Here is a 16,282-nt window from a genome sequence, read left to right on the forward strand (position 1 = left end):
CAGAGTTGTTCTTGCTACTTTTACTTTCTCTGTGAGAGGTACGTGATTCAGCTTCATGTCTGCATGCTAAATATACACCTGCTGTCGGCAGCTGGTTAGCTTTTCTTATTACAAAGACAAAGAGAAAACAGCTTGTCTGGCTCTGTGCAAAGGTAAGACAGTAATTACTAAAGTAGTGATCAGTAATTGTGAAACAAGAATTCACAGGTTACTTGGTTTTTTATGTGGTAACCTATTCTTGTTGACCAGAAGAGACTTTTAGAGGTACAAGTTGAGTAGTAACTTCCTGTTTTCTGTCATTTGCTAACCTCTCCTAGTATTTTAAACTGAAAGGATATTGAAGCTTAATCCAAGGATATCCCCTTAAATACCAGAATATGAGTCACACATTCAGTAAGATCCATAAACAAATATAAGCACTGATTCTAGAGACTGGAATCGGGGTGAAAATGTAAACTGTATGTCCAGCATGGATGCTACTGTGATGCTCCCTGTTGGTGTGAGGACTTCCAGAGTTCTCAATATGCTCAGTTAATGAAGGAGTTAATGAAGCTGTAGCTGTCTCATGAGGTGGTATGAGTCAGTGACCACTCCGGATATTTTTCCACTGTAAACTTTAATCAGTCCAAGCACACAATACACATAATGGTCAATCCCGTCACGTACTGTTCCAAATGGATTAGCCCACACAGCGGTGGCTCATAACAGACAAATGGTGCAGAGTGATCATTTAGCCAAATGATCTACAGAAGCTAAGAGGCAAATATATTTGTTTACACTTGCGTCTAGACAAAATGCAGGGATGCTAGCGTTCTGCTAATTTCCTTAATTTGCTAGCAGTTGATAGGCAACATGATAATTTCATCAATCAAGAATTTATAATAAAACTGAATTCCCCATTTTCCAACAATAACCTGACAATCTAGAAATGCAGCTATCTCAAAAATATACATGCATGTTAAAGAAGCAGCTGGTTGTTGTAATGGTGACTCTCGAGGAGGCTTTTGCTGAAGATTTCTAATGCTGCTCACTTGATACAGAGAATCCATGTTCCCAGCACTTGCTAAAAGATATTTCTCCACAACTGAAACACTTTAAAAACCAAAAAATTGAATTGTATCGACATAAAGAAAGTATGTTCTCTTTAAGTTCTGCTAAAGGTTTTATATAAATGGAAATCATAAAAAATAATCTGGTTATATAGTTAACAAAAATGCAGAAGCAAGGTGTGAAAAACAACAACTTGACGTAGTCGTTGTCGAAATCGTGTGACTTTCTCAATTTCGCACATTGTTGTTGAGGATTTTTGTCCCACTCTTCTTTACAATGTTGCTTCAGTTCACTGAGGTTTCCTGGCCTCAGTGCAACACCTCATCTTTCCTTTTTCAGCCATTTTCCTGTAGATTTGCTTCTGTTCTTCTGTTAATTTTCTTGTTGCATGACCCAGTTTCAACATATTTTGGTTTACAGAGTTCAGTTACTGCAAGGTGTGCAGGTCCTGTGGCTGCAAAACAAACCAAAATCATCACCATCACAAATGCTTTACAGTTCACGAGATGATTGTTGTGATATGCTGTTTCAGTTTTCACCAAGTGTGGTTTGGTCTCATCTGTCCAAAGGACATTTTATAGAAATCTTGTGGTTTATTCAGATGCAGTGTAGTAGACTGCCATGCTATTTATCGAGAGAAGAGGCTTTCTTCTAGCAACCTCTCCAAATTAAGCCATACTTTTAGTTTTTTTCTAATTGAGTCTGAGGTGTAGCTCTTGGAGTTTTAGCTGTTTCTCTTAGTGTGGCACAGTCTGGGGTGAATTTGATGGGGTATCCACACTGGGAACACTATCTTGAATGTTTTCCACTGAATAGTCTTTCTCACAGTAGAACAATGGACTTCAGATAATCTGGAAATGGACCTATAACCCTTTCCAGAATCACAGGCAGCAACAATTGCTTTAATAAGATCACCTGTATGGTTCAGACCTGTAAAACTGACACAAATGCAGATTTCATAGATGTGGCCACACTTGCTGGTCATCAATTAATCAAGTAATCAACTGAGTGTCCCACACTGTCCCGATATATAAAACCTTAGAATTAAAAGAGGGTGTACTTTCTTTTTACCATGACTGTATATACTCATCCGTTCTATCAAAAACACAACAAACATGTTGCCCACATTATTTTTCTTTGTGCTCCAGCTTCATTGTGTCTCATTTTGAACGGCCCCCTCATAAAAACAAGTTCACATATTCAAATCTCCCCTTTTCTCTTTCAGCATATTTTAATGACCCGGCAGGCAGAAGAGCGCAGTTATCACAGACTGTATGTAAAAAACTAGCATATGGCTTCCAGATTCCCAGATCCCAAAAAATGATGACAGTGAGAAAGTGCCTTAAAACTGAGTTTATGGTCTCATTTAATTTAAAGTCTTATCTAATACAACATGATGTGTATTTTCTAATGTTGGTCACCATCAGTGGAACATATGAGCATGTAGTGTCCCTTCATTTAAAAGTTAGTTTACCCTCAGGCTTCAAATGGTCACAAAATGATGGTAAATATGGATAGAGGCTTCAGAATGGCCACAGTTGTTGTATTAAGGTTTCTTTTGTATTTTCTACAGTTTAGTATATTGCACTGCTTTCCTGCTTGGTTATGAAGGTACACCAGGAATTCTATATTTAACAGGGTGCTAATGCTAACAAGCAAAAAATCGACATCTCTGTATTCACTGACAGAGCTGAGCTTTGAGTTATCAGTAAGGTTAGAATAGTCACTGCAGAAAAAAATATGATTATGGTTGGTTATGACAGATGGTAAGCTTTTCATAATACAAAGACAAAGATAAGATATAATTACTAACATTGTAATCAGTCAAATTAGTTCTTGTGAAACAGGAATTCACAAATTGGCGGGTCTGTGGTAATCTATTCTTGTCGACCAAAAGAGACTTTTAGAGGTACTACGTGCTTTTTTAAAAAATTTGGTCGCTGGTTTAGTAGTTATGTCTCGTTTTCTGTTATTTGCCTTGGGTCGTACTTTAAACTGAAAGCATATTAAAGGTTAATCCATGGTTTTCCCGTTAAATACTAGCGTAAAGACACACATGCAGTAAGATCCAAAGATTAATTTTATCACTGTGGCAAATATAGAAAGAAAATACATGTTTATGGTTTTTATTGAACTTTTTCACACTCTAATCATATTTTAAATTCATTCCCGCTCATTTGCCTGCCGATTAAATTGTTTACAGGACAGCCATGGGTAACATATTCCAAATATGGCTTGCTGTTTTTTTTCACGTCTCTGTACTATAAATATATATATATTAAGCTCGAGTGTCTGATAACACTTTATTTCCGCTCATGTCCACACATCCATGCCTTTTTCTTCAACACTTGTTAGGCAGAGACTTGACCTCCGTCACTTTAAACAGATGATAATTTATTTTCAAAGCACTGTTTAAATTAGCTGCAGGAGTTGGGGGAGGGGAAATAACACATAGTGTATATTGTCTTCAGTTCTCTGAGATCAGAGGAAATGGAGGTGAGAGTATTTGTCATCTGTTTCAGCGTCAGATCTACCTTTGTGGATAGCTTCCTGCAAGATCGCACTATGTTGTTGTTTTTTTCCGCCCGTCTAATTATGCATGACATTGTTTACTTAAGACATGTTTGCATTGTTCCACAGTTAAAAAAGTGCTGATGTGATTCTTTTTGTTTTAATTATGTGCATGACTGAGTTTTGTTGGTTGCTCTGCATGCATAATTTATCGTGATATATAGAGAGACAATGATAAAGCATATAAAAACAGTATGGGAGATGACAGGGACAGAAATAAAGTATTTTCCTAGCTTTGTGGGATCTCATTTTTCTATTTCTAATTTAAATTGAAGTTAACGGAGCCTTTAGGTTTTGACACGAAGTCATTATGTTTTCGTTTGCACAGGCGTCTTCATTCAGTGTGGCTGCCAGGACAATATGCTTACAAAAATTCACTGTGTATACAAGCAATGCGTTTACTTGGAGCACATATGCATGCCAATGAAAACGAAGTTGCTGATCGCTTTTGCAGCGTGTCAACACACCGCGCTTGAAGAGACCACAGGAAGTATGATGGACTGTGAAATGTGAGGATAAAATAAACATAGACTATGATCCCTGCTGTGGGGCATAAACATAGAATATGACGCCTGCCGTGAATGATTCCGTACTGCAAAGTTTTCTATTACACAACAGGACCATCCACCGTTACTGCGACAAATTGCAGCAAAAAGTCAACTAAAAGCTGGACCATTGTTTAGTTAGGTATGAACTGCAATCAAAGAAAACGGAAAGCAGCTGAAGCAAAGCAATTAATAAGCACTTCTGCCCACAGTGATCCTCGTGAACATATAATTTTCATCATTGATTTGAAAACCGTAGCTAAGAAATCTTTGATGCACATAATCTGTTTGGCTCGAGGAGCAATTCGTGTTTGACAAAAGACGTGCACTTTGTACAGATTAGTTACGTCTCACGGATCCGGATTTTTGGTGTTGTCAGAGTATTACCATAACTTGAATCTCAACATGTAAACATGCTCTTTTAAAGCCTGAGGTATCGTTGGGTACTATCTTTGACAACTTGCTACTTTTTTTTTTACAGAGATGTGAAAATATATTAAGAAATAAGGCACCGCACATTCTGCCAGGAGGTGTAACCACTTTGTTGACAACTAACTGTATGCTTTGCCAAGGCAAAAAGAAACACAAAAATTGCAGTGATGACAGGTTTTTAGCATTTCAAGCGAGCACTTCATCTGAGTATTTGGATGTAACTCATAACACATTCGTGCAAATAATATGTGAAGTTTGTCATAAATGTAAATGGTAACACTTGAGAGATTAGGATATACACTCACTGGTCACTTTGTTAGGTTCAACTTAAAGCACGTGTCTAATCAGCCAATCACATGAAAGCAACTCAATGCACTCGGTCAACATGAAGAACCTGATGAAGGTCAAAATTGAGCATCAGACTATGGAAGGAAGGTGTAGGGACACTTCCAATAGACCACGTTCAAAAATGTTCCCGGTTTCCAAAACAAATGCTTCTAGTTGAATTATGACTTGATTGTTTTTTTTATTACAAACTAAAATAAACATGAACATTCCAAAAAATAAGATATTTATCCAGAACAACATGTGTACACGGTAAGAAAACCACAAGACTCCTAACCTCTACGTCCAAGCTCCTCCTCTTCCTAAACCACACATGCTGCCATTGCACTTACATGCTTGAAGTGATGGGCACCTCTTTTAGATCCTAAACAGTGACATTTCATTATCTTATGTGAACATAACTTAAATGTTCAAATGTATTAAACCTGAAATGATTAATTATGTAACTAATCTTTGAATCATAAACCAAACATGAACTTAATCATTCATAGACTGGTGCCTACAGAAGGTTATTTAAATAATGTTAATCTTGGCATTGTTGGTGGTGGTGAATAGCCCAAAAAAGACAAAATATCCAGTGAGCAGAAGTTGCTGAGTGAAAGTAGCTTTCTGAATCTTTCTGGAGAGTGACCAGACTGCTTTGAGCAGATAGCAAGGCAACAGTAACTTAAATAAACAGTTATTGTAACTAAGGTATGTAAAAGAGCATCACTGAATGCTTAACATGTCAAAGCTTGGAGCAGATGGAAGGAGACCATAATGGGCGCCACTCGTGTCAGCTAAGAACAGGAAACTCGTGCTATAGTTCATACATGAAAGCATGGATCCATCATGCCTGGTACCAAGGGTTTGGTTGTTAGTAAGAGAATGCTTAATGATTCAAAAAGAGTCAATCAAGGCTCTGAGGGTTTATAGATCCCTGGTTGATAATGAGCTTTAAATAAACATTCAGTTTCCCTAGAAAGAAAGAAAGAAAGAAAGAAAGAAAGAAAGAAAGAAAGAAAGAAAGAAAGAAAGAAAGAAAGAAAGAAAGAAAGAAAGAATCCACAGTGTTGCAGAAATGAGTCAATGGAAATTGTTAGTGTTCCCGTGTGCTGTGTGACAGTGGCTATCTTGAATTTCAAATGTCTTCTGTTTTGCAGTTTCTCTCTCTTTCCATGAACTGCTCACACTCCACCCCTTTAAACAAACACCCACTTGTTACCACGGTACCAGGTTCTCTCATGGAAAAAATACATCACACTGAACCCAAGGCATAAGTGTCAAAATTCAGACAAATGTGTATGTCAGCAACCTTATACTGTACTATATATATGCACAAACGTAGAAGGGAGAGGCAGAAAGAGAGAGACAAACAGGGCAAAGTGTGTTTTCTCTCCTCTCTGTTTATCCTGGCACTGAGCAAACCACTTGCCCCGTAAAGCAATGGCAGGAACCAATCTCCTTAAAGTAATTTGCAATCACTGTGCCTGAAAAGGCCTCTCGCATCAATGAGCTTTTGTGAGACCTTTCATTTCAAAGTTGATATGAATTGCTATTCTAGAAATATTTGCTGGCAAAATTTTTGTCAGCAGCCTTCTCAAACTCTTATTTGGTTTTGATGAATAAACACTTGGGGGAAAAAACCCCAAGACATTTTTCACTTACTCATTCCAAAAGTGTTCCATTGTTGTTTGAACAGATTATATCTTATTTCAGTATCTTTTTGTGTTTAAATGGCGTGATGACCTTTTTATATCCTTTCCGTACACCCTCAGCAGCTTGATAAAAACAGCTCCTGCGCAGAGAGCCAGTGGCTGCTTCTGTCTGCAGATTATGAGATAGAGAATTGGGAAACTGCTCTGAGACCAGACAGCAAACAATCATCAGTTCCTGCAAATGTAGTTGCTCAACTCAGTATGATGAAAGCGTGGTGTGGTACCAAAGAAAGAACAGCTGAGTTTCACAGGTCAGAGTCACGCCGTAGCAAATTCATGTCTGACTGAGAGGTTTTATTTATGTCTTATTGATAAAATTAAGCATCAATACAAGGAAAACAGGTGAGTGATAAGCACTGAACATCCATCCATCCATTCTCTGCAGGGTTGGCCTTCCTATTGCTTTCAGAACTGTCCTAATTCTTCATGGCACAGATTCAAGGTGGTGGAAGCAATTTTCAGAGATTTTGGTCCATATTGACATGACATGCATCACACATTTGCTGCAGATTTGTTGGTTGCACATCCATGATGTGAATCTCCTGCTCCACAACTTCCCAAAGGTGCTCAGTCAGACTGAGATCTGTTGACTGTGGAGGCCGTTTGAGTAAAGTGAACTAATTCTCACATTCAAGAAAACAGTTTGAGGTTATTTGAGCTTTGTGACATTGTGTGCTTCTCTGCTGAAAGGAACTATCAGAAGATGGGTATGCTGTGAAGCTTTTTCAGACCATTCCATATAAACCCCAGAGGTGGTTGTGTGGGAAACTCCCATTAGGTTAGCAGTTTCTGAACACTTAGACCAGCTCATCTTGGACCAACAACCATGCCACGATCAGAGTCACCTACATCAACCTTTTCTTCCTTATTCTTATGCTCGACTTCAGAATTAACATGTTAAATGCATTGAATGGCTGTGTGATTAGCTCATTAGATATTAAAAAACAGTTGAATGGGTGTATCTAGTCAGTTGCTCGGTGCCTGTATTTCCCCAAATTAACATGAATAATTTATTGTAAAAAATACAAATTAGCTGAAGACAAGATTTGTCTCCAGAAAGTCCTTTAATGGAGCACTTCAGGTCCAATGAACAGGCAAAAATATAATTAAATAAAAATGAAAAGAACTAATAAGTCCATTACTATGCATATATACGTAGACAAATCTATAAGACAAAGTTAAAGAAGCATGCATCAGCATTTACTGCTTCAATATGTCTGCATAAAACTTAATGTAGCTTCTAGTGTGGCTGCAGATTTTTGGGGGGTTGCTATGTATCTTCTTACAGCAGTGAAACACCCAAATATACTGAATAACTATAACATTTTGTCTGGCTTTTCCACGGTAACATATTCAGTTTTCAAAGCAACTCATTAAAATCTGCAAAGCAAAAAAAGGTTTAGTACTACTTGCTTTCCTATATCCCATAAGGCCATCGCTATATTGAGATGAGAAAAACAAACAAGATTTTCACATATAAAAAATGTTTTAGTTTTATTCCCTGAATGATTGCATTAATATGAATGAGCAGCTATAATGTCAGCTTGAGAATACAATTAGTAAATAAAATATGGATAAACAGGTTTTTACTTCCTCATTTCTGACCTTCAAAGCTGATCCTAAGGATTAGCTGGAAGTTAAAAAAAAATCACAATAACTTTTAGGGGAAAGTAATGTGTGAGAGTCACTGACTGCAAATCAAATAACTTCTGGCAGATTAGGAGAAAAGTTGATTGATGTGCTCAGTCCTTGTCACCTAAACCAAGTTTGTAATATAAATGTGTAAAAAAAGAAGAAAAAAAGAGAAAAAAGTAATCAAGTAAAGTCAAAGTCAAAGACGTATTAATAACTTCTGTCAGCTTTCCAGACTGAAAAACTAGAGTATGGTCATTATGCTCCCGAGGATGGGGCAAACAAACTTCATTCCTATTGACATTTGATAAAGGCACGTCACATTGATGGATATTAGCTGTCTCGGTCATCTGAATGTAAAGCAGGAGCACTTTGGCGTCTCTAGACAGCCATCCGTTGTTACTGACGGCCTTGTCCCACACAAACTGATGTGATGTGACAGTGTTAGAAGCACAGTGGCAGTTTCATGCGACGAAGCCAGCTGGCTTCACAATCAATAAACAGGGTGCTAACTCTAATAGTCTACACCTGATCCACGAAAAAACCCAACAACAGACAAGCTATTTTTGTTTTCTACCATGCACTCAATTTCTTTGGAGGATGTGAAATAAGCAAATATAACACAAGCAATATAAACAGGTTCAAGTTTGAGTGATAAACAAAACCAATTAATGTCAAAAAAAGTCAAAGGACGTTTGTCATTTGCCACTTTCTTGCAGTCACAGTAAATCTTTGAATTTCTATGAACAGATATTAAGGTATTCGTTTTTCTAAAAGGTGTACATATTGTCCAAGATTTGAGACACACAGAGAGGGAGACCAGTAGGTATTCTAGTCTAGAGTATTAAAACATGCATGTGTACATATGTACAGAAACACCAAAAGCTTGTGTGATGTCAGGCTGATGGGGCTGATGTGGTCACAGGCGCTCTTCTATTTCTTTTGGAGTTTTGTGTTTCTGCTTTTCTCCCTAGCCGCCAGCGATCGCCTCTTCCTGCTGGACAGGGCTCCCACAGGTCGGATCTTCATCTCAGAGAAGTCGAGGGATGTCAGGTGGCCCTTCCACGGTTCCCAGTTCACCCCCTGACAGCAAAAACAGCAGATTGAGAGAGAAGCTGATTGGGGCAAAGTAGGGAAGAGGAAAAATGCCGTATGTTTAGACAGGAGAGTCGTAATGAAAGGGGGAGACAGCGAGCGGAGAGATCGAGTCGCGAAAGAGGCAAGTGGCATGACAGGCAGGCGGAATGACATGCAGTAATAAATACCTACTGCTGCTTCATTTCATGTGAGTACAAACTTGTTTTGACTGTTATTGCATTTTGCCGACAAACATTGCAGGAGACATCTGCAACGGCAATATTATGGATGAAATCTCGACAAGAGCAGAGAAATCCCCTGGCATTTCCTTCGGTATCAGTCTTCCTTAGACATAATAACTGTTGTTGTTACCCGAGCAGCCTGGTAAAAACACTTATGGTTTATAGCTGGTGTGAGAAATGTGTTTTCTTATCACTTCTGATGGATGTTGGCCATTTCTGCTTCACCTCAACAATCCAAAACAAGTAGAAGTGGGCTGGGGTGAAGCTGTCTTTGATTGCTGACCAGGGAGCAGCCTCCCAGAAAGCTTTTTTTTTTTAGCTTCTTTTTGTTCTTGTTGTTTCCATATAAGATGCTTAGTAAAGATCCTAAATAACAGGGATGTGTTTTTCCTTCACAGCAGTTAGTTGCGGTACTTGTGTGTTGTTTTAAATCCTAACAGACAATGTTGTAATATATACTGTGAAAAATGGTTAGAAAGGCAACTAAAAATGCATCTGATCTTCAAAATGGAAATGGAAAATGGATTGCATTCAAAGAGCTCTTTTCCAATAGTTTTGGCTGCTCAAAGTACTTTTACACCACAAGCTGCATTCACCTATTCGCACAGTGCCCACTAATACAGATTTATGGATAACCTGCTCTGCATCGCGGGTCACAGCTGGACAGTAACTATGAAATTACATATTTTCAGACTGAAGAGGACTGATAAATAAAAAGAGTAAAAAAGATTTTTGAAATCCAAAAGTTTTCTTCAGTATAGTAAAACTCCTAAACTGTTTAGGAGGCAAGCTTTCAGTAATGTTTGCCATAAACATAAAAATGTAATGGTAGAGATGGACTGATGGGACTTGTCCAGAAAACCCATGTTGTTAACTGGTCACGGTCTTAGGGTAATTACAGTGTTAATACAAGTCTATTATGATTCCACCAACTGGTGAAGCGGTATGGTATAACGATCATACAGTAAAAGTGTGACTTAATGCAGAGCTTAGATTTTATGTTGCCCATCTGGACAAATGGAGCACAAAAGATAAAGGTGCTAGATTTTGTACAGCAGATGAGCAGTATCTTCAATCATGACCTTAAGAAATATGAGTCCAACAAAGAATATATGCAGGCCCTGAGAGATGAATCTGGCCCGAACATCAACATTACTGAAGCGGTGTTGGATCATCTTGACATAGAATGGAACAAAAGGAAGAAACATCCAGAGAAGAGCGTTGAATGATCTTCAAAAACACCCAGAAAACTATTTCTGAAGGCTACTTAAAGAAATGATAAAAACGATTTCTTGAATAAAGGTGTTCAGATCAAATATTAATTTTCAAGCTCATTAGCAATGCACTAGCTGTTTCTGCATGTATGAATGTTTGCACATTTCAATAAATCACTGCACATATTTCCCATTTTCATTAAAGAAATATAAAGAAATGAGTCTCAAGACATTTGCACAATACTGTTGATTTAAATATGCGTGTGTGTGTTTTTGTGTATGCTATCCAGAAAACTAGAAAATCAACACTGAGTCCAATAAACCAGAGTTTGCTGCTGCTGAGGTGCTACAGTCTCATTCACTTACCATGCTGTGCCTGGTTTCACCCCATTTGCCGTTAAGGTTGGCCAGGTGGCAGTTTTTGTACCACCAGGCGCCACGGTGACTCAGAGCACAGTTGGTCAGGGCAATGTCATTATCTGAATCAATGGTAGTCCAGGGGAGGCCTTGGTGGTAGGTCATGGCATCACCTGGGGATCATCGAGAAAATTAGGATTGCACCGTTATTACCGTAAGATGGAAGAAATTGAATATAATGCCAAACTCAGGGTGATTCAGTTCTGTAGCACATGTTGTTTCAGCACACTGAGTTATATGTAGACACAGCATAGCTCTCGCTGTGTGTGTCTGTGTCTGCCTGGCTTCAAAGCCCACTTAAGCCTTGCTTTCATCCCTATATAGATACTGTCTATAAGTGACTGAATGTAAGTTTCTGAAACAAATATCCCACCTACTGTTGGGTACATTTCTTTCTCAGCATCCTACAGCATGACCGGTGGGGTGCCTCCCGCTTGAAACCCTTCTATTTTCTGACCCTGTCTGTTTCATTGCTATTTTCGCCATCCCCTTTTGGCTATAACTCATTCCATTTAAGTGCCACAGAGAATATAATTCTTGAAGGCTGTTTGATTTGTCTGAACAGCCTCAGCCTTTTATGTTGCCTATAGTTAAGGAGGAAGAGTCACCTGCTGTCCCACTGTATTTGCCAATGGTGAGCTTGAACTTCTGCTTGACTGGTGCAATCTTAAAGTTGTCGTATACAGCATACGCTCTCTCTGAGCCCACACCCAAATCAAACCTCAGCTCATACTGAGTAGGAGTGTTGGTAAGCTCGTATATTTTATCGAGACCTGAGGGAAAACACAAGCAGAGAATTTCAAGAACACACTAGACATTCCTCTAATGCTCAAATGTGCATGTTTATGCCTGTCTGCAGAAAAGCCCTCTTTCCCAAAACACTGAAGTGCTCACCAATCCAGAACTCCTCGGTTAAGTTGCCAAAACCTGCAATGTACTGCCTCCAGCGTTTCATAAAGTCCAGCTTGCCAATGTTACGGCGCTGAAGCACCTAAAAGTGGAAAGCACTCAAAGTGTTACACAAACATTTCAAATGGTTTGTTCTAACTATTTAGTGCTATCATTAGGGAGCTGAGCCCAATCGATACTGGATTTCCAGATTTGATGCAGAAAATACGTCTTGGAGTCTAATAAATTTTTATACACATAACCAGCATTGGGTCAGTTTGTTCACCACTGTTTCTTTGTTATTCAAAGCGAGACTAATACAGGTTGCCAGCATTGACCAGCCAATAAACTGATCAGCCTTTATTAGGGATTCCTTTGATTTAGCGTTGCAGCTTCAAACAGGCATGGAGCTAAAAATCTAAACTGAATCAGGTGAGACCATTTTAGTCCCATGGCCCATTCAGACTCCAAAAGAAATGAATCCACTTCCCATAATACAACCCAGGAGCAAATAAGTGACACGCACATGCCAGTGTTCATGTAGTCACTCTCATTGTTAGACAAAAGTTCCACACCGTGAGCTTCTTTATTGATATCATATCAAAAATTCCTACCAGCCAGCCGCCTCCATCAGTGTCCATGTCGCAGTAAGCTTCTATAGGTTTGGAGCGGTCATTGTTAATATAGACTGTATAGACACCATTCCTCTTATTGCCGTTCTTCATGATCTGAACACAGTCCATGGGGAATGGGTGCAGGAGACCAACTGGTGACGGGGATGTTGTGAGAAGATTATTAGAGTTTTTTTCATACCGATGATTTTTAACAGAGTACGAGATGTTAAGTGACGTGGCACAAACCTGTTTTGAAGATGGTTTCTACCACCTTGCTCCTCTTGTTGCCCCTGTAGGCAATAATAGTGACAATGTACCTCTTCCCCATCTCAAGACTTGATACAGCAAAGCTGCTCTCACCGGCTACAAGCTGCTTTTCAACAGTCTGATGAAAACATATAACAGAACACTGAATATAATAGCATCACATTATGGATTTAACATTTCGGACTAAACAGAAAAGTAAATTGTGTTAGGTTTAATTACTTAGATCTCAATTTTAAAAAGACAGCAAACAGCAACAAAAGAAGCTGATTACTACCAGGTTTGCTTTGTTTATTGCCACAAGAGGTCAGTGTTCTACAGAGATTAAGATTAACATGCACCTTTAGCCCCAGTCAATTTCCCAAATGTCATTTAAATGACTGAGACTAGGAGAACATGTTGCCCAGAGATTCTGCTTATAACCAGTACAGAATAAGAGGAATCATCCTTCATCCTTCACCTTCAGGTCTTGTTTTTTTTGCTGCTAAAGTTACACAAGAAGTGAAAACAACATAATATGTGAGAAATTGTGCGTTTGAATATTATAAGTGTGAATACCGTGCTCTATGGTGCAAACTCATCGGTGCTAATCATTATGGCGACTTACCTCCGTGTTTCCCTCTTCATCCCTGTAGGTGAGGATGTAACCCTCAATGTCAGCCAGAGGAGGAGTCCAAGTTAAAGAAGCAGAGTCCAGCGTCACATCTACAGCCCTCAGATCCTTGGGAGAATCAATGTCTGGTGGGTATGAGTGCAAATCAAAGTGGATTACAGCTCAGCAGTCATTTAGTCATTAATGCATTTGATAATATCATGTTTTCATTTGGTAAATAAACGTGTGCTCCATTTACAAGCCTTTAGCCCAAAAATTTAAACTGTGAAGAACAAATTAATGATTTCTATAAACAATAGGTACTTTTACATGATTTTTACTGATAATGTTAATCATTCGTCTGTCTATTATTTTCCTCTGTGAACCTAAAATGTAGAGCTTTTGATTCAGGCCGATTAAATTGGCAATTTAGATTTTCAGACTTTCTCCACATGAAGCACAACACAAGATATGACAACCATCTACCTGCACAGTTACAATTTGCCTGTGCAGATAAGCTAATACTTGTGCTTTCTCATTTAAATGCTTTGGGAGTTTGACCTGAAGCAGAAGCTGAGATAATTTGTCTGACACCGAGATGCCTGTTAGAGCAGTTGGAGCTTTAACCTCCCATGGATCAAGAAATTAGGGGAAGTCTATGCCACCATAAGGTGCAAAATCATCCCAAACCATTTTCTGTTTGTATTAAAAAAATTACTTCTTTTTTTTTGTAAATAAAAGGGCAAAACAGCGTGAAGAGTGACATTTTGAGCAGCACCTTGGGTATCATAAGGAGAATGAAACGCTCCTGACAAATCTGTGAAACAGTTTGGTTCGAGACAGCTTTAAATGACATAATAATGGTGCTTTTTACTAGGTCCAATAAAGTCACAAATATAATAACATGTTCCTTTATGTGTCCCAGATGATATCGTTTGACACAGTAACGCTCCTGTTTGAACACAGCACCACACTGGCCTTCTGCCCGCTGACGAGTTACGACGAGAAAAGTTTATCATCCAAAACTCGGTCATTTTCTGCCTAATTGAAAAAGACCCAGCTTTCACTCAGTGCTCCCAGATGATTTTACAGATCATCTGTGAATCACAAAGATGCCCCTGTTGTAACACGATCACCACGTGCTGCTGCTTTTTACTTCAAACTAACCTCTGAGGCCCGCCATGTGACCTGACCTCCCAGGCCTCTGGGAATCATATTCCAGTCAGAGAGGTGGTCTTCGATACTTTAGAGGTTCCAAACAAACAAATATTGACTCTGTGATTGCATGTTAGTTCATTTAAAAATCTCCAGCTATACTTAATCTTTGATCCCTCTCAATACCAAGCTATGCCAAGAAGTACAACTTATACTGTTTGTCATCAGAAAGAAATGTAAAAAGATTTCTAGTCAACTCCACAGCAGTCAAGTCGGTGAAAACTGCTGGTCTCTTCATCAGAAACTCACTGAGTTTGAATGATCTGCAGCTGCTCAGAGAACGTGATGCCTTTTTGCCTTTTTTTCCAACCAATAAACCCCCAAAACTAGGGCATATGTACTTTAGTAATAATTTACTGGTCTCAGGTTCGGATCTTTTTATTACCGGTATAAAAGCAATAACATGTTTGAGCTTTTGCATTTGAAAACACCTGGGACTGATTACTAAAAGAAGGTACTGATGGACCCTTTGCAGCTTTTCATGTCTAGTAAGAAAGAATAAATAAATTGCTTTTGGATGAACTACAATTTAATGGTGTCTTCCTCTGCCTCTCTAGGAAATTGTAAGAAATTCTGACTGGTTGTTTTTGTGCAATACTGCTGACACATAACAAAAGGACACTCAAATGTTGCTGTTCATTATCAAGGAAATAATCTTGAGCTGCACCATTGTTTATTCTTTTGGGCATTCTCCATCTTGCCATGAAGTGTCATAAAATTTAGTTGGGTAGATTTTTGGGGGGCTTTCTCATCCAAACAGAGAGTCAGACCCACAAACAGGTAAACACTGTTTAAAAGTAATGGGTATTTTCAGCATTTACAGCCAGTTAAAGCTCAGAGTTGGCTCATGTAAACATTCAATTAAGGACTACTTTAATAGGAGAAACTGGTTTTGCAACATCCTGCTGCTCTGCCCAAATGCATCAATGTATTTAACAGTAGAACCCAAGCCTGCAACAAATTTAAGAGAAGAAAAATGACCCTTTTCAATGTTTCATAAGAAAGAAGAGTTTCAATATCGCCAAAAGGGGGGAAAAAATCCACTTGTTCATATTGTATTGACCTGTCTGTGCTTTTGTTGAAATCTTCCTGGTTGCTTTGTCCCCCTTGACAGCCCAGATGTAGACAGTGTAGAGAACTCCAGGCCTCAGGCTAGTCAGCATGTAAGAGGTCCTGTCAGACCCAACAGGGATTTCCTCACTAGAGCCCTCAGAAGAGGTGTAGGTAAGGATGTAGCCATCAATTTCTGCCTGGGCTGGATCCCATGACACAGTGAAGCTGGATTCTGTTTCATCTTGGGCTAAGAGGTTAGCAGGAGCATCCAGTTCTAAAGGAAGATGTTAGTAGAAGAGGTTTACTGCACTACTCATGCACATTTCAAGAACTGCTTGTGCAAACTACAAGATGTGTTGTTTCATCTTTCACTACATCAGGGGGATGAAACAACTTAGCTTGAATTTTCTACAAGCATTAGTATCATGATTGTG

The 16,282-nt window shown here is 38.8% G+C and overlaps 1 protein-coding gene across 2 annotated transcripts in view; it reads right to left on the bottom strand.

Moving 5' to 3' along the window:
* Nucleotides 1-6,785: 6,785 nt before the first annotated feature.
* tnn (tenascin N) overlaps nt 6,786-16,282 on the bottom strand; it is a 51,043-nt gene continuing 41,546 nt past the window's right edge. Inside the window, exons 12-19 of one of the 2 annotated variants that reach the window (XM_085254716.1) lie at nt 15,859-16,122; nt 13,596-13,726; nt 12,971-13,109; nt 12,725-12,876; nt 12,117-12,213; nt 11,831-11,995; nt 11,172-11,335; nt 6,786-9,355 (exon numbers count right to left, since the gene is read on the bottom strand). In XM_085254716.1, the coding sequence (XP_085110842.1) occupies nt 9,206-9,355; nt 11,172-11,335; nt 11,831-11,995; nt 12,117-12,213; nt 12,725-12,876; nt 12,971-13,109; nt 13,596-13,726; nt 15,859-16,122 (1,262 nt within the window). In that variant the 3' untranslated portion in view covers nt 6,786-9,205. The remainder of the gene's footprint in view (nt 9,356-11,171; nt 11,336-11,830; nt 11,996-12,116; nt 12,214-12,724; nt 12,877-12,970; nt 13,110-13,595; nt 13,727-15,858; nt 16,123-16,282) is intronic. The other variant, XM_085254715.1, reaches the window with a different exon arrangement.

The sequence above is a fragment of the Mchenga conophoros genome, linkage group LG18 (genome assembly GCF_057382185.1).
Source record: "Mchenga conophoros isolate Kocher_MC1m ecotype Shallow Benthic linkage group LG18, M_conophoros_male_GT1.1, whole genome shotgun sequence".
Lineage (NCBI taxonomy): Eukaryota > Metazoa > Chordata > Actinopteri > Cichliformes > Cichlidae > Mchenga > Mchenga conophoros.